Source organism: Rutidosis leptorrhynchoides, chromosome 1 (assembly GCF_046630445.1).
Source record: "Rutidosis leptorrhynchoides isolate AG116_Rl617_1_P2 chromosome 1, CSIRO_AGI_Rlap_v1, whole genome shotgun sequence".
NCBI classification, from domain to species: Eukaryota; Viridiplantae; Streptophyta; class Magnoliopsida; order Asterales; family Asteraceae; genus Rutidosis; species Rutidosis leptorrhynchoides.
Window position 1 is genome coordinate 645,648,009 of NC_092333.1, and position 20,172 is coordinate 645,668,180.

At 29.4% G+C, this 20,172-nt stretch overlaps 1 protein-coding gene across 1 annotated transcript; it reads right to left on the reverse strand.

The window, feature by feature from the left end:
* Positions 1–2,166: 2,166 nt before the first annotated feature.
* On the reverse strand, positions 2,167–2,624 carry LOC139849592 (glucose and ribitol dehydrogenase-like). The gene is made up of 2 exons (XM_071839231.1): positions 2,282–2,624; positions 2,167–2,189 (listed from the first exon to the last, which is right to left on the reverse strand). Exons 1-2 carry the CDS (start codon positions 2,622–2,624, stop codon positions 2,167–2,169), a joined length of 366 nt encoding a protein of 121 aa, XP_071695332.1.
* Positions 2,625–20,172: the final 17,548 nt, after the last annotated feature.

Below are 20,172 nucleotides of genomic sequence, written 5' to 3' on the forward strand. Positions count from 1 at the left end.
ACTCCTTTAAAAATCGATCGATGCAGTTTGTGAATTCATAAATCATATTCCATCTATCTCTCTGCAACATATATACATAAATATATATTATAATTAATATTATTATTATTATTATTATTACTCTTATTAAGATTAATATTATTATTAATCATATTATCAATATTAGTAGTAGTATTATTACATAAAATACTACGACGGAATGCTGTTTGAGTAATTTAAAAATGAGTTTTACGAGCGGGGCAGAACTAAGGAAATTATGGGTTATAGCTATGGAGGTTATGGGTATGGTTCGAGGGTATGCTCGTAAGGTCAATCTAGTGTTTATCGTCTCCGTTGCGTCTTCGTACTTTCCTGCAATATTGAATCTCAATATTGATACGTGAGCACTCATAACTTAACTTTTATATATTATTAGTGTATCCCTGACTAGTGCTTGAGTGTATAGGATATTACATGCTTGTACACTTAATATTTTCGTTAAATAGTTGACGATAGATTATGAACTAGTTACATATGCGGTTGAGATAAGGTATATGATATGCATGTCGTTGAAAAGCTAGCGAAAAATTAAGAACTTTTCATTTAGAACTCGAATGGTTTCGATGAACAGATTAGAAGTTATAGTCAACTAAATTTTTGTATTATTGTTAAAATGATTATTATTATTATCGTCGTTATTATCATCGTTATAACTATTATCTAATTATTATTATTATTATTATTATTATTATTATTATTATTATTATTATTATCATTATCGTTATTAATAAAAGGTATTATCATTAAAAATTGTTATTTTTATTATTATTACTATCGTTATTATCGTTAAGGTTATAATTAGTATTATTATTATTATTATCATTAAAATAAGTTATTAGTATTATCATTAATATTATCATAATATTTATTATTATTAGTATTATTATAATTAAAACCAATATTAGTAACATCTAATTATTATGATTACTATTATTATCATTATTATGAACGCGATATAAAAGACGACTAAAAGCTATTAACAAATTGATTACGAAATAATGAGTATAAGTATCATGATGAAATTAAAATATTGAAAGGTATTGATTTAGATTAAAAAATATCATTTTTATTATTTTTATCATTGTTATTATTAAAAGTATTATTAATATTAAAACTATCATTTTTGCAAAAATTATTATTTATAGGAATATCATTGTTAATATAAAATATCATTATCATTTTAGAATTACTATTAATAAAAATTATCATTTTATCATAATATTATTCTTAGTAAATATAAATATTGTTATTATTATTATTATTAAGTAGGATAATAATAATAATTATTATTACAAAATAATACAACTTTTACTTATTATTATTATTATAATTATCAATATTATATTATTTTATCAAATAAATATGTGATACGAATATATTTTTTTACCACACGTAATATAATTACACTAGCCTTTAAGAGCCCGTGCGTTGCATGGTGACTCTTAATACAACAAACTGGATACATATATTTTAAATCAATTAACGGTATATTATTGTAGATGAAATAAATATAATATGGTTAAGTTTTTATGATTTACACAAAACAAATAGATTAAGGATAGTACTCTATTTATAGGTGTGATAACTTAATTCGTAGGATAAAACTTTTTGAAAAATAAAATTATAATAGGAGTTTGTCACACCGTTTTCATAAAATTGACTAACACCGTTAGGTGATGCTCGGTTATAAATATTTAGTTTGTTTTATCGCTTTCTAGGTTCGAGCCTCGACGGTTTTATTCTTGTACTATTGGTTGAAGACGTTTTCCTTTAAAATATCTTCGCTATCTATACAAGTTTTTGTTTTTTCGCCCAAAAAAAATATTAGGATTTTGTCACAACAGCCACATGTTGACATGCAATAGCCTCAAAATCAACATACTATATAGAGTTGTGCCAACAAATGCTTAAGAAAAAGTTTTTGAATGATAAAGTAAATATAGCCATATAACTGTAAGTATGTGATTAGTAAAATCAATACATCATTACAATATACAACAGCTTTATATATAAAGTTCTCTTGAGAAGTTACAATAACCACACAAACATGTCAAATTATTTCAAAAGTACAAACTTGACATAGCTTCACTCTTTTTTCTTATAATATTATTCAAGGACATATAAGGACTATCCATTGACAACTGTTCCATCTGCCAAAATAAAAAATAAAAAAAAATGAATAATAATAAATCAATATTAAAAGTGTGATAATTGATATTAAGTTATTAACAGATAATAATACCATTAGGATGAAGAACTTGGCCAGTAAAGTAGGAAGAGTCCTCAGATGCTAGGAACACATACGATGGAGCAACCTCATATGTCTGACCCACCCGATTCATGGGCACAGTTGACCCAAACCTTCCTATATCATAGTCATTGAGTGCAGAAGCTTCCGGTGGTGTCCATATAGGTCCAGGAGCCACACCATTAACACGAATCTTCTTATCGACCAGATCCAAAGCTAAACCCCTTGTGAAAGACACTATAGCTCCCTTTGTTGAAATGTAGTCAAGCCAGCTTGGTGGGTCAGGTATGTATGCTAAAATTGATATTGTATTTATGATGCTGCTTCCTTCTTTCATGGACATCAAGAATGACTATCCATAACTTATTTTTACTATCAAATTTTAAATGGAAAAAAGTCACTGTATTACAATTTCATCCCGCATTAATCATAAATGGCAGTTTCAAAGCTAATCCACAATATGATATCATCATTGAAGTAAGTAATCTCTTATCAATGATGAAAAGGCTAATCTTAAAACTGGGGTACTACATCAGTCACTATCACTATATCACTCTACACATCATATTGCGCATTTATTATGACAAAAACTCCAAATATACTTAGACAACAATAAGAGTGACATAACAATAAATGCGTTCATCCAAGATACATGCTGTCATGTTCTAACCTTACATAAAATACATAACATCCCGTCTGGAAAAAAAAAGTAATCACCTTTCATCTCATATTTCATGTTGTGGACTTCACAAACAACCAAAAGGCATAACAAATTTGAAAAAGTAATCACCTTTAAGATATTCATCTCATATTTCATGTTCTAATTTGGGTTGTATAGACCAACCCAAATTTAAATGCAAAATTATATAAATTTGAAATTGTCATAAATATCTAAAGTACAAGATGTCAAATTTAGGCATAACAAAATTCATTTAATTTCAGTAACAAATTGAAAAATTGGATACTTACAGGATGTCATCAAGTTAAACAACCCGTGAGTAGACCATCGAATAGAATTGGTTACCACGATCACAAGTTGAAATGATGAATAAAGTCAGCTCAACCCACCCATTTTGCCATCTGAATAAAACGGCTGCATACTAACTCGTTCAGTGGAAAGTATCCATTTTGACCCATTACCCACATATCCGGATGACCCATTTTACCACCTTTAGAAACTACAACGATATACTTGCATTGTAATATATTTATTTTATATACGGTTTGATAAACGTTCATAACAATCACCTGATTGCATCTAACATTTTGTCGCCTTGTGACTTTCCGCCTAAGATCATCGAACGTACACATGTAACCATATATCAACAATAGCATTGTGTAGTCAAAAACTTCATAAAAACATGACGTGTTATAGAAAATGCATTGAAATAGTTCATCATTTTTCTATAAATTATTAAACATATTGATTCGTATGCCTGAGTGGCGAGTGATATAGTGTATTCAAACATTTTAACAGATGATCCTAGGGTCTAGGTATTTTATAAAAATGTAATTTCGATTATCAAATCATGAATCATACCTACTCATGGAGTATTTATTAAAGTAGCCCAATTATTAATCGATAACAAAACATTCACGTACTGCAAATACGGGTTTAAATCGAAAAAAAATGTGATAATCAATCAGGACCACATCCTGCTGGAAATCAAACCACTAACATACCCAGATTGAAGCGTTTTTTTTATGACTTCAAGTGCATAAGACCCTAATTTAGTGCTTACCGAGTGAACAACGGGGAAAACCTCTAAAAATACAGATACCATCACAAAACCCACAATCAACAATTACAAACGAAAAGTAATTCATAAAACATAACTGAATAAAAAAAACTAATTTAGCGCTTACCGAGTGAACAATTAAAAACCGTGCAACAACAATGAATATACATGATATGTCAACCTACATGTCAAGAAATACTTCCGAGAAATGTTGTTGTAGCTACATATTGTAAATTTGCACCATCTCGGTGTTAATGTTCTTTCATTAATTAAAAATGATAACGTGATATTGAATAACCACAATCCGATAATCATATGTAACATAGTACATTGCTTGGGAGGGTATTTAGATCAGATGAACCTAAACAGATATTTTTCTAAACGCATCGATACACACTGAAAATTGTATGTAATAAGAAGGTCGAACATATGTAAACTTATTACCAATATTAACATCTTAAGAATCAGCAATGCTGCAACATGTATAAATATAATTATCGAAAACATACTATCCAAAACATACATATAATGACCATTAATTCTAAAGTGTGTAAATATTAACCTCTTAAGAATCAACATTTCTGAAATAGGTATAAATACAATTATCCCAAACATACTATCCTAAAGATACATATAATGAACAAACATAAAAAAAAAAAAAAAAAAAAAAAAAAAATTCAAATATGATGAACAAAGCTCTTTAAACCATTCATGGTCTAGAATCAACAAAGAAATAATCGGTTTAAAAATATGTCTATGTGATAAAGATACCTCTTTAACATTCATGTTATATTTTATTTCGAATAAATGGAATAATGCTTAAAAAAAATTAAAATAGTTATAAACATAAAAAAAAAAAAAGATAACCTGTATTTGTGATTACGTCGATTGAGATTGAGATCTAAGGAGATATCGAGGTGACTTTACAAATCGATTCACAGATTTGTGCCCTAAAGTCGAATACTTCTGATCGAGATGAAGGTTCTATTGATGATTATGTAAAAAATTGGGTGAAGAGAAGAACGGTATATTGGGCGATGATTAGGGTTGTGACCATTCCACTTCAAGCTACTATCAATTTCTCAAAGATACCTCGTAAAACTTCAATAAATGGTAAAAACCAAGAACCAGATACAATCTTCAATATATAAGCAAAATACTATCGTCGTCACCGTCGTTGAAATAAAAATAGAATATTAGGGCAAAAAAATTAATACAATCGATGATTACAAAATTTATACCATTAGGTGCGTAAAATTGTAACGGATAAATTAATGGTAGTGGTGTGGTCGATTGCCGCAGTCTTCGACCATCTTCTCCGGCGAAAAGGGTGAGGTTTTCGGATTTTAGAAGAGATATAGAGGGGTGCAGTGGTGACGGTTTTAGAAGAGAGAGGGTTTTTATTTGTTCACAGTTTTCTTTTTTAAAGACGTAGTTTTTGTTAATTAGTGGTATAATTTGGTATGTGATTGGTACACGTGTAATATTAATAGAATTAACAGAGTTAATTAGTAATTATTAGAAAATTACAAATGGACTGAATTTGTCAGACTTTCTGTCAGAGTGACATGTCAGACTAAACCTTTACGGTTTGTAATATGTAGAGATACCACTATATTTTTTTTTATGATATTAAGTGAACTTTATAAATTTTATTATTTAAGATATATAAAAGTATATTTTATCATATATAAATTTTAAATATAAATTTTATTAACAAATGACTTTTATTAATTAATCTAATAAAATCTTATAGATATAGTTAACGACTATATTTATGTATACAATTTTTTGAAGTCATTTTGGATTAGATGACTTTTATTGACTTTTGCATAATAATCTCGAGCACTAGAATTGTGATACACTATGACTTGACCTAAATTGATAGACATATATTGACCAAACATATGAATATATATACTTAATATAGGTTCGTGAATCCGATGCCAACCCTACACTTGTTCAATGACGACATATGTATTTTTACTACGAAATACAATATTGTGAGTTTCATTTGCTCCCCTTTTAAATGCTTTTGCAATATATATTTTTGGGACTGAGAATACATGCACTTTTATAAATGTTTGACGAAATAGACACAAGTAATCGAAACTACATTCTATGGTTGAATTGTTATACCGGATATCGCCCTTGTTGAACTTGGTAGCCTAAGAATTGGTGTTTATTATAATTGCCACTAATTGGCGCGAATCCTAAAGATAGATCTATGGGCTTTGACACGCCCCAGTCAGAGAATTTGAACTGCTTTAGTACTTCGATGTTTATATGTTTGGGGATATTCTAGATGCATTTTGTTAATGTCGGTTACCAGGTGTTCAATCCATATGAATGAATTTTAAACACTTGTGAGTGTATGATTATTGAATAAATGAAATCTTGTGGTCTATTAAAATTATGGAAATGATTGATTACAATAAACTAATGAACTCACCAACCTTTTGGTTAATACTTGAAAGCATGTTAATTCTCAGGTTTGAAAGAAATCTTCCGTTGTGGATTTGCTCATTTTAAAGATATTACTTGGTGTCTTTCATGGCATATTTCAAAAGACGTTGCATTCAAGTTGTTGAGTTCGATAAAGATTATTGTTAAGTAAATGACAGATTAGGTCATTTATAGTTTGGATATTATGAAATGGTATGCATGTCTGTCATCTTTCGATGTAATGAAAGTTGTCTTTTAAAAACGAATGCATTGTTTATAAAATATATTATATAGAGGTCAAATACCTCGCAATGTATCCATATGTTATTGTATTCATCCTTATGGATTGGGACGGATCGTCTCATGTGGTATCAGAGCGGTGGTCTTATTGAACCAGGTCTGCATTAGTGTGTCTAACTGATAGTCGTTAGGATGCATTAATGAGTCTGGACTTCGACCGTGTCTGCATGTCAAAAGTTTTGCTTATCATTTTTGTCGGAAATTACCTGCTTATCATTCTTAGTCTAGACACGTCTTATTACATTGATTGCATGAATAGTGTATAGACAAAATTCATATCTTAGCGTATCTGCTAATTCATATCTTAGCGTATCTGTTACTGTAAACTTTGCCTGACATATTCCGTAAATTCCTCCGTAATCTACGAAATCTTTTGCTCTATATGCCCGATACGCGGATGACATGATTATAGCATTCCAAAGTAAGGTGGAGCTGAAGTTTTAGGAGATTTTTTACGAATATGAGGAAGGCTCTTCTAGACTTGAAGTTAGAGATGACCCTGGAAAGAAAGAGTTGTAGAAAGAGAGGAATCGAGATAAAGTGCACTTTCCCTTGATCTCAGTCTACTGGGAATCGTGGGTGCCGTAGAGCTTCTCATAGAAATAAAAAAACTTCTCATCCCTTCTTGCTTTAGTTTTCAATAAGGCTCGCGCAGGGGATGCGCTCCAAGTCTATATATTCTATGTAATTAGAATACCACCCGATAGCCGGAAAATCATTTCATATCGAAAAATTCTTTATTCAACCGTACGAAATGGAATTCGTCATTAGTTCAAGTCCCTCGGATTCCGAAATGGAATCCCACTCAAACTCCGAAAGCAGTGTGACTGGAATGGATCAACCAATCAGCCATCATCTATTCTGGATGAATTGGGGATGGGTTCGTTGCCTCCTCAATCATTGGAGACAAGAAGAAGGTGATCCCTTCCATCCACCACATTGCCCTCTTGGTGAAGAACCTGAAGCACTTATCGGCGAACCTGTTCGAAACACCATTTTCTCTCTCATATCCAGAGTATCTCGTCACGATTATATACTACATCAAATTCTAGATTTTATTTATCCGCTCGTCCGAACCGACAATCACCCCGGTGTAATAGAAGAAGTCAACGAGCTTCGCGCTCGGGTAGTGGCTTTGGAGAATATGGTGCAAAGGTTACAAACACCAGCAGCAGCATAACTAGTACCACCATCATCAACACCAACAGTACCATTACCACCCCCAATCACAACCGCGTCGTAAACCTCAACATTACAATCTGTCCCACGAGCACCTATGTCATACGCTCTGTAGATACCAAGGAATACCAACAACAACAAACGATGAAGTATTGATTCATAACTTCATTGGAGAAATACTCCGCGATGATTATGTAATCTCCAAAGTCTTAGAGATTATCTATTCTAACCCTGATCATAAATCAGATGAGTAAACCGAAATAATAGAAGGAAGAGTAGAAACCCTGATAGAATGGTGCGCAATTTACAAGCTAGACTTGTTTTACCAACAGCATCAACAGTACCGTCAACATCGTCAGAAATCAGCAGCACCTCTAACATCACAAGCCCCGCCAGTTCAAGACTCACCGTGGATATCATTATAAATCAACAACAAGTATGTCATCTCAATGAGTTATGAAGTATTAACTCATTTCCACTGAAGGATTTATATGTATATCTTATATATATAAATTTTTAAACCATAATAAATCTTTTCGTACTAAGCTATTATGTGTGAATCTTAACTACTCGGTTAATTCATATTACTAATATGCAATAATATACGTCCTTCGTCCGCAACATAACCATCGTTAACTATAATCTCTGTCTCAATTCAATAAATTTCAATTCATAATAAAACAAGTGTATTATTCAAATATATGTTTGATTTTACACTTTTATCATCGGTGTACTCAAAACTTTTCAAATAACATCATTCGTACCTTGCGAAATTCACAAGATTTCACAAGAATTTCACGAAAACCAACATCATGCATCAACAAATAACAAAGTATTGATTCGTAATTTCAATATCATTGAAGAAATACTTATGTAATTTCTAAAGTTTTAGGGACTATTCAATTCTAATTTCAACCATAAATCAAATGAGTTTAATTTAATATTAACTCATTAAATATATGTTACATCTGAAGAAAATATACACATATATATTTTCATAAAGACTGTAATAAAATTCTTTTGTACAAAATATTAATTGTGAAAAAAAAATTAACGGGTAGGTAATGCCCGAGAGATAGATAAATTCACAATTAATATGTGTCAATCTTCGAATCTGATTCAGCAATCACTAGCTATAATCACTATTTTCATAACAATATACATTCTTTCATAGAAATCAAAACAACCATACTCATTCAAATTCAATTACATATTCTGATTTTGAAATCGCAGAATTCAATTCAAGATATAACCGGTATCATCACTCTTAGATTCTAATATCTTCCAAAGTTATACTTTGACTTCAAAACTGTGTTAAAACATCATATGTATATTAACGATTACAATCAGTGTTCAAACTCTTCGAAATTCTTGAAGACACTTCAAATAATGAACAATCGAGATGATGATCCAACCACATGCTACCCACAGTTATGTACCTGAAGAACTCTTGAAACCAAAGTCATAGTTTAACACGTATCCGTGTCAGACCCTTTGGCATTTACTAGCTAAAATAACTTTTCAATCCCGTTTCAAAATAGACAGTTTTGTCACAGCTCCAGCAAGTAAATTTTGACTTTTCAGTTGAAACAGCCTTATTATAACCTTGATATATGTTGCCCTCTCGCCATCGTTACCGGCGAACCGTTTATATTCCACCACATTAGCAGTAAAATTATCAACCATCGTAATGATCTAGGATTTTCCGAAAAATCGATATATTTATCAAAACCCCATCACTTACTCGTCTGCATCTTGTAACGAGAATTGTCATATGAATCATCGGGAATTAGCAACCAGTATTTTGAAATCTCACAGCATGTCTACGAGAACAATTATATGTGTACATATAACATTTATCTCCTGGACTTACATACTTTGAATGTGAAGTTTCTGAAAAACACCCTGAACTACGAACTAGTTCTAGAAATGCTGATGAAGCAGCAAAAACTATAAACGATCTTAACAGTAAAAAGTTTGATGATAAAGAATAGTGTGTTGGCAAAGCTCAAAAAAAAAAGAGAAGGGTTGGAACTGGAAAACGGATTGAGCAAACTATGAAGGAGGCTGTAAACAAATCACAAGGACTAATTCTGCCTTCAAAGAATCCAAATGATTCAGTTTCTGTTGAAGTTATTATCGAATACCTTGCTCCTGACTTTAAACCCTTGCGGACAATATTCTTCATCATCCTCTGATATTAGAAATTCTAAGATATCATCGTATCTTTCATTATAAATATCCTCCATACTTCTGAAGATATATTCATAACTTTCCTCATCTGAAATCATTTACCTCTTCGCGCTATCTGTATTACATCATAAAAGAAACTATTTTAGTTTCTAAATTCTGAAACTTTCGAGTTTAAGAATATGAATGTCTTTGAAGTGGTGTTGGGAACTAAAGCATGAGTTAGTATAATATAATGACACTTGATCAATGTGATTATATTACAGTAATTCATGCTGAGTTTCTAAAATGGAACGTGATGATTCACAGGTCATAACGTCATCATGTGCTATGTTACACGACTCTTGTATTCTATTTAACCTCTAAAGATATCAAGAAAATATTTTCTTGATGATTCGGTCTTTTCCGAGGTATTATGGTAATTTGATAAATCAAGATCGTGCTATTACAATTTTCTTCTTAGAACATTAACTATGTTCATTTCAAAATCCATACCTACAAATTCTGGACCATTATTCGCTTGACTTGAAGTCGGGAAGAGGAGACAAAAGTATGGAAATCTTGAATATAAAAGAGAATATAAAGTCCAATAACAACCCAGAAATTACAAACCGTATATATCGATACATATAGCAATATAAAGACATGGGAGAACTAAAAACACTATAAACCCAAGGGTATAGTAGAAGTAAATAGATTCTTCCGGCGGTAGATGAAAAAGAAGAATGACATATATGAAAGTTAGGAATATATCAAGAAGTAGAACTGGATGAAGCATATTGACAAATGCTTTAAAGTATGAGATGAGGGAGAAAGAATAGAAGGTGTGAGTTGCGAAAATAAGGAAACGAAGGGGTAGATTTATAGTAAAATATCCGACAGAGCAATCAAAACAGATGATCGCATTTAAAGCGGATCCTAATTTCCTTGATTTCCGAAGAATCAAATCTTATTACGAAAATTTTCTCCAAACCCCATGAACTCTGGAAATCAATCCTATCTACGTCAAAAGATATGACGAATCTACGCTTACTCAATTCACTCTTTTGTGATAACTTCATTCGTACTTTTCACAAAAATTAAATTGTTTTATCTATATTACTCAATGAAGATAAAACTCTAATTTTCAGCTCGTATGCGTCATAAAAACATACTTATTGTCAGCCATGACCATCCCGATCAAATTTTGAGGACAAAATTTCTTTAACGGTTAGGTACTGTGACAACCCGAAAATTTCTGACCAAATTTAAACTTTAATCTTGATATGTTTCCGACACGATAAGCAAAGTTTGTTAAGTTAAATCTCAAGAATTTTAAACTGTGTTTATACATTCATTTAACCTCGACCAAATTTCAATGATTCACGAACCATTATATGAACGAATATGATTATATATGTATATGTGTATATATTACAACTTGAGAACGTTAACAAAGTATTAGACATATAATACTTTACATGAACGTGGTTATTTCAGAATATATTTAAAATAATTATTAACGGAATTAAAAGATAATATCAAATGATTGAATTATCAGATACATTGAATTATGATTACGAGTCTCTGCTGAGAGGTCCACATTGATTTGAGAAATCTTCTCATTTTAACAATATTCGGAAGATAGTAAAGTGATTTACAAGTAAGAACAAATATGTCAATTAACGAGAATTAGACAAATATTAGTGGAAGACTAAATTACATAGTAATCAATTGATGTAGTTTCTAAATGTACAAAAACGCTTTTCGATATAATAGAACTTGATTATTTAAAATATCTTTGATTAAATAAACGTAAGTTGGAATGTTGGTTGTTAAATATATAGATAACTTGCAACTTGTATTTAAAACGTGTTCATTAAATATATATGTTTCAAATTAGTTAAGTAAACGATAGTAACATTGGTTATTTGACTCGATTACTATTTAGATATGTTTTTAGAATAAATGTTGGTGCATAAATGAATAACATCAAATTGAATTTTAAAGAATAAACGTTATGTATTATAATGTTTTGTAAACGATTTTAAAAGGGACCTTAGAAATATAATTAGTATTTGAAAAACTAAATATTATTAATTTCAAAAAATATAAATATGCTAAATGAAAATGGATGTAAATATATATATTTTTATAAAATGATTAAATATATAATTAACTACATACAAAATGTTTTGATTAATATTATCATATATATATATATATAACGAGACATTAATTTAAAGAAGCAAATGACCATAACACTCAAATGTATAAGTTACATTTCAAATAATATAATTTATTGGTGAATAAGTCTAATTATTGATAAAGGTACACGTCGCGAAACGTAAAGTACAAGTTTTCTAAGTGTACGAAAGGACGTTCGAAAAATCGGAACCGGTACGTAAGTCGAGCGTCAACGAACAATTCATCGGTGCTAAAATTTACAATTTAACTATGCACGAGAATATAATATAATATTTAATTAATTCTAAAGATTAAATATATTATATATTAAATAATATATATATATATATATATATATATATATATATATATATATATACACACACATATTATATGTTTCAAAAACCGTCGGTAGATGAATTAGTGCGTTTGAGCTGTTTCTTGTGACCATGCGGTCGCATGACAAAACCAAAGAAACTCCATGCAATCGCATGGGGTGGTTAGGTGGCTCAACTCTTTTAAAAATCGATCGATGCAGTTTGTGAATTCATAAATCATTCCATCTATCTCTCTGCAACATATATACATAAATATATATTATAATTAATACTATTATTATTATTATTACTCTTATTAAGATTAATATTTTTATTATTATTAATCATATTATCAATATTAGTAGTAGCATTATTATTAGTATTATTACATAAAATACTACGACGGAGTGCTGTTTGAGTAATTTAAAAATGAGTTTTACGAGTGGGGCAGAACTAAGGAAATTATGGGTTATAGCTATGGAAGTTATGAGTATGGTTTGAGGGTATGCTCGTAAGGTCAATCTAGTGTTTATCGTCTTCGTTGCGTCTTCATACTTTCCTGCAATATTGAATCTCAATATTGATACGTGAGCACTCATAACTTAACTTTTATATATTATTAGTGTATCCCTGACTAGTGCTCGAGTGTATAGGATATCAAATGCTTGTACACTTAATATTGTCGTTAAATAGTTGACGATAGATTATGAACTAGTTACATATGCGGTTGAGATAATATATATGATATGCATGTCGTTGGAAAGCTAGCGAAAAATTAAGAACTTTTCATTTAGAACTCGAATGGTTTCGATGAACAGATTAGAAGTTATAGTCAACTGAATTTTTATTATTGTTAAAATGATTATTATTATTATCGTCGTTATTATCGTCGTTATAATTATTATTTAATTATTATTATTATTATTATTATTATTATTATTATTATTATCATTATCGTTATTAATAAAAGATATTATCATTAAAAATTGTTATTTTTATTATTATTACTATCGTTATTATCGTTAAGGTTATAATTAGTATTATTATTATTATTATTATTATTATTATTATTATTATTATTATTATTTTTATTATTATTATTATTATTATTATTATTATTATTATTATTATTATTATTATCATTAAAATAAGTTAATAGTATTATCATTAATATTATCATAATATTTATTATTATTAGTATTATTATAATTAAAACCAATATTAGTAACATCTAATTATTATGATTACTATTATTATCATTATTATATGAACGCGATATAAAAGACGACTAAAAGCTATTAACAAATTGATTACGAAATAATGAGTATAAGTATCATGATGAAATTAAAATATTGAAAGGTATTGATTTAGATTAAAAAATATCATTTTTATTATTTTTATCATTGTTATTATTAAGAGTATTATTAATATTAAAACTATCATTTTTGCAAAAATTATTATTTATAGGAATATCATTGTTAATATAAAATATCATTATCATTTTAGTATTACTATTAATAAAAATTATCATTTTATCATAATATCATTCTTAGTAAATATAAGTATTATTATTATTATTATTATTATTATTAAGTAGGATAATAATAATTATTATTATTACAAAATAATACAACTTTTACTTATTATTATTATTATTATTATTATAATTATCAATATTATTTTATCAAATAAATATGTGATACGAATATTTTTTTTTTTACCACACGTAATATAATTACATACCACTATATTTTTTTTATGATATTAAGTGAACTTTATAAATTTTATTATTTAAGATATATAAAAGTATATTTTATTATATATAAATTTTAAATATAAATTTTATTAACAAATGACTTTTATTAATTACTCTAATAAAATCTGATAGATATAGTTAACGACTATATTTATGTATACAATTTTTGGAAGTCATTTTGGATTAGATGACTTTTGTTGACTTTTGCATAATAATCTCGAGCACTAGGATTGTGATACACTATGACTTGACCTAAATTGATAGACATATATTGACTAAACATATGAATATATATATTTAATATAGGTTCGTGAATCCGATGCCAACCCTACACTTGTTCAATGATAGTAAATTAATCAGTGAACTTCAATTATCAATTGAATTACTGATTCTTACTTTATATTTTTTTGTTTCTTTGTTTTGCCGTACCCCACTCCAATTCAACTTTCGTGTATTGTTTTATTTTATTTGAAGAACAAACATATCTTATCATGCTTGTTACTGTTTTAATTTTCAATCATCACCAGTCGAATCCGTTATGTATTCTATCTATTCTATCTATTTTATCTATTCTATCTTTCTATCTTTCCTTCTATCTTCTATCTTCTATTTTCTATATATACATATATATTGATACATACTACATATGCAAAAGAATTGAGCAATCACCACCCTCACCTTCTAATTCAAGCATAATAAAACGCCATCGATGATCATCAACACCAAGCTATTTACTACTACTACTCCTCGATGTTTCTGTTTTCTGTTCGGTTCAAGAAACACTTCAACTCCATCCAATCTACTACTATTCGAAAAACCCCACGATCACCAAGCCTGCTACTACGTGTTTCTGTTACCATTCGAACCCAAAAACACCACCAAACCATCGCCACTAACTACTGCTCGAACCACTTGCTGCTGTCTGGTTTAAACTACCATCGAAACACACCTAAAAACTCGATCATTGCTACATTTTGCTCACTGTTATCGACACTATGATCCGGTTTCTTAACGTACACAAACACAACCCACTTTGATCATCATCCTCGCTAGACTATCACACCCACTTGTATACTATTTTTCTGCTCATTGTTATTGTTAGTCTGAAACACTTTGTGTTACTGCTACGAAGCTTATGCAATAGCTTGATCTTAACCACAATAGAAACCCATCAAACCTAGTTACGGTTTCTATCAGAATACAAACTATCACCACCTCAAACACCACATAAAATATCACCTCCATAACAACCATCATAACGCTCGAACAGACCCAACACAAAAACCACTTGTCGAAGCTCTCTTCTGTTCCTATTCAGGTATAAACGAAAACGTTATAGTACGTGATATTATTTTATGTCGATCATAATTAAGAAGGATGATGATAGTGAACGATAATGATGTATGATAATGATTAACGATGTTGATTGATGATGACTGACATTAAACCGAAGTCCCCACATGCTGATTCCCTATTCCTCCAGTTTTAAAGCCATCGTTAAAAAAAAAAGAAAAAAGAAAAGAATAAGCATACAACTTAACATGTTAACCGAACTACTACTGGACTTTTTGATTATCTGTTGGGCCATCGCAGTAATATATGTTTGGGCCAGGTTTTACAATTTTCTGTTGGGCTAGAGTTTGGAAATAATAATGATGTTACATGATACATAATGCTACGAAGATGATTATAATAAATAAGATTATGAGTATGATTATAATTGAGATTATAATTATTATTATTATTATTATTATTATTATTATTATTATTATTATTATTATTATTATTATTATTATTATTGTTATTATTATTATTATTATTTATTATTATTATTAGAATTAGAATCAGAATAAAAATTAAAATTTGAATTATTATTATTATTATTATTATTAGTATTATCAAAAGTATCATTTAAAATTATTTTTTTATTAAGATTTATATTATTATTATAACTATTATTATTAAAACTACCTTTTTATTTAAAATTACATTATCGTTATTGTTATTATATTATTATAACAAATAAATATTTTGTATATAAAAATATACTTATACTAAAATTATATTAATATTGTGATGACCCGGAAATTTCTGACCAAATTTAAACTTAATCTTTGTATGATTAACATTTTCGACACGATAAGCAAAGTCTGTAAAACTGAATCTCAAAATTTTTGAACTACTTTTATATATTTAAATACCCTTCAGTTGTTTTCGACGATTCGTGAACAATTATATGTAAATAGATACATATATACTATAACTTGAAAAGGTAACAATGTATTAATTATTTGATACCGTACATTAAACTTATTGGTTTAAATATCTATTTGAATATATATGATAAGTTGAAATATTTATTATTAAAATTTATTTATAAATAACTTCCAATGTGTATTTAAAAACTGATTTATATATATTAAAAAGATATATACATATATATAATTTCAAGTTATTTAGTAAACGATAGTAACATTTTCAAATTGCTACAGTACCCAAAATGCTACAGTGTTTTTGAAAATCACTATTTGCTACAGTGAATTTCTACAGTAAAAATTGACTTTGCACAGTAACTTGCTACAGTGGTATAGTTTATGGATGATTTAAGACTATATTTTGACAAATGTACGATTCACGAAACGTAAAGTACAAGTTTTCTCAGTATACGATAGGACGTTCGAAAAACCGGAACCGGGACATAAGTCGAGTGACGACATACGACTTATCGGAAAAAAAATTACAAGCCAACTATGCATGTGAATTTAATATAATATATAATTAATTATATAAATTAAATATATTATATTAATAATTAAAAAATATGTCGACAAACTAGAAGTTAAAAGATCATGAGCTGGAAATCCATCCCATGCGATCTCATGGGAAATGGTCTTGGAGGCCATGCGATCGCATGGCAGTCCTGGACAGGCCACACCTATAAAGCTCGAGATATCTGCCTATGTTTTAATTTAAAAATTACTCCGTATTATATTTATTAATTATATTATTATTATTATTATTATTATTATTATTATTATTATTATTATTATTATTATTATTATTATTATTAAGATTAATATTATTATTAATCTTATTATTATTAGTAGTATTTGTATTATTATTAGTATTATACATAAAATACTACGACGAGGTCATGAGCGTGTCACTTTCAAAATAGTTTTATGAGCGGGATAAAGCTAAGGAAATTATGGGTTATTGCCAAGGAGGTTATGGGTAATATTCATGGGTATTATTTGCAAGTCAAACCTAGTGTTATCATCTCCGTTACGTCTTCGTACTTTTCTACAATATTGAATCTCAATATTGATATGTAAGTACTTATATTTTATCTTTTATATAATAATTGTGTATCCATGTCTAGTGCTCAAGTATATATATTTATACATGCTTGTATGCTAAATTTCCTTGTTAAACAGCTTATGATGTACCACGAATTAAATACATATATTACTGGTAAAAGGTATATGATATACATGTTTTTGGAAAGCTGGCGAAAAATCAATAACTTTTCATTTAGATATCGAATAATTTCGATGAACGGATTAAAAGATATGAGCAACTGAATTATGATTGAAGTTAATTGAAATTGCTTTTGAATCTACAATTAAGATTTAAACAACTTGTTTACGAGATTGATAAATTAGATTTTTGAATATTACCAACCGAGTAAATAAATCCTTATATAAGGTACGTCTAGTTTTGTTAAACTATTGTCAAAATTGACTTTGTAACATCCCGCATTTTTCCGTTAAATTATTTTAACGACCGCCTTTTTTTTTTTAGATAATATCTTCCGTTATCTAAATTCGTAGTTTCCGTTGACTAACGTTCATAATATTTCCGTTATTTAATTATAACATCACTCATTTACTCGAGCGTTTTCAAAATATTCGTTCGGTAAAATCCCGCACCCGCTTCTAAACTCGAGGGACTAAAATTGACAAGGGGAAAACTAGTTGACTAGGTCAACTAGTCCACCCCAATCACCACCATTCAATCATCTCCATCTCTCTCTCTTTCTCTCTAGCAAGAACACACACACAAACACCCAATTCAATCATTCATCATCTAAATTCGATCTAGGAGGCTTACAACAAAACAAATTACATATTTGGAATCCTCTCTTCATCCTCTACAATTTGATACCAACTTCATCTCGTTTGGATAACGTTTCTAAAATACTAGATTTCTCTAAATTCGTTTTATATACTTGAAATGGTGTTAGTTAGTGTCTATGGCTCGTGTCTAGCATGAATATATGATTTACTTGCTCGATTTGTTGTTTTGAGTAACTAGTATGAACAATTGAAATGGGTGTGCTTAATCTTTGATTTTGGATGAGTTAATGTTGTTAAATTGTTAAAGTTCATGTTTTAATTGTGTTACCAGCATCATTAGCTTCATTTTGATGTGTAGGTTGATTTAGAAAAGCTTCATTTACAAAATGGTTGAATTCATGATTTTGATTAGGGTTTGATGAACTCTAAAACGAACTTTTGATGTTTTAAATGCCATGAAATGTTATTAGCAAGTGTTTAATTGTATTGTATGTTTAATTACCTTCAAAACGATGTATCGTATGTGTAAATTGGATTCCCGAGTCAAGAAATGCGTTTTGTGAACTTGAAACTTTGATTTTGAACGTTTAATGATCATTTGATGAGGTTTTCATTGTTGTTAATGATGGATTTGATTCATGAAATGTGTTTAGTTGTATTCCTCTTTAAATTACCTTTCCAACGATATAAGATACGTGTTTTGAATGTTAACGAGTCAAAAGTTATGATCGTTTGAAGTTGAAATCGTATAAGTGAAAACTGCCCCAGAATTGCTGATACAGCTGCAGATGCGGTGCATCTGCCTCAGATGCGGCGCATCTGAGGCAGACTGCCCAAAAATGTCAATTTTCGCTTAATTCTAAGTATGCTACACACCCCCGATCAACATGAAACTTGGACAACATGCTCATATATGATTTCTAAGCTTAGGAAAATAGTTCGGGACCCGACCCGACCCCGTTGACTTTTTCGTTGACTTTGACCAAGTTTGACTTTTAGTCAAACTTAACAAAACACTTATGCAATCGTTCTAATCTTGTTTTATACTTGATTCTTGCATGAAACTTGACAACGTGATTCACATGCTATATGTTCGAGTCGTAACGAGCCATAGGACTAATTGAACACATTTCACCCGACCATGTGTCGTAACCGGTTAATTGATACAACTTACTTGTTTAGGTCAAGGCTAAGCAACTTTCATGCATACGTTTACTTTGTGAAGTACTTTTATACTCGTGCACTCGAGGTGAGATCATAGTCCCACCTTTTCAACAACTTTTATACTTTTAAATCGTGGGCTGAGAAACATATACTTTGTTACATCTTATACTACTTACTTTTATGTTTTGAACACAAGTCCGATGAAACAAACATTCTACAGCGAGTTTAGAACAAAAATCCTCAATTCGATTATCATTAGTTACACTTGCCGGGTGTAAGCGAGAACTTATTATGTATGGATCCATATGGGTTTGACAAACCCTCATTCAAGCGGTTCGCTACCGTTTACGAATGGAATATATTTTCGTGAAACAGTGTATGTTCTAACACTATTGTGATGGGGTTCTATGGAAGGAAATGTTAAGCATTGATAATTGGGTGCTCGCGAACCAACTTTTGGAATGCAACTTTTGGATGATCAATTTATGGAAATACTAAATCTTGTGGTTCAAAATATAACTTTTATTAATACACCTATGATTTCACCAAC

Excerpts from the sequence above, each read along its gene's own strand:
- LOC139849592 (XM_071839231.1), bottom strand. The coding sequence starts at position 2,624 with ATGAAAGAAGGAAGCAGCATCATAAATACAATATCAATTTTAGCATAC. Across the intron at positions 2,190-2,281 it reads CCAAGTTCTTCATCCTAATG|ATGGAACAGTTGTCAATGGA; the intron begins GTATTATTATCT and ends TTATTTTGGCAG.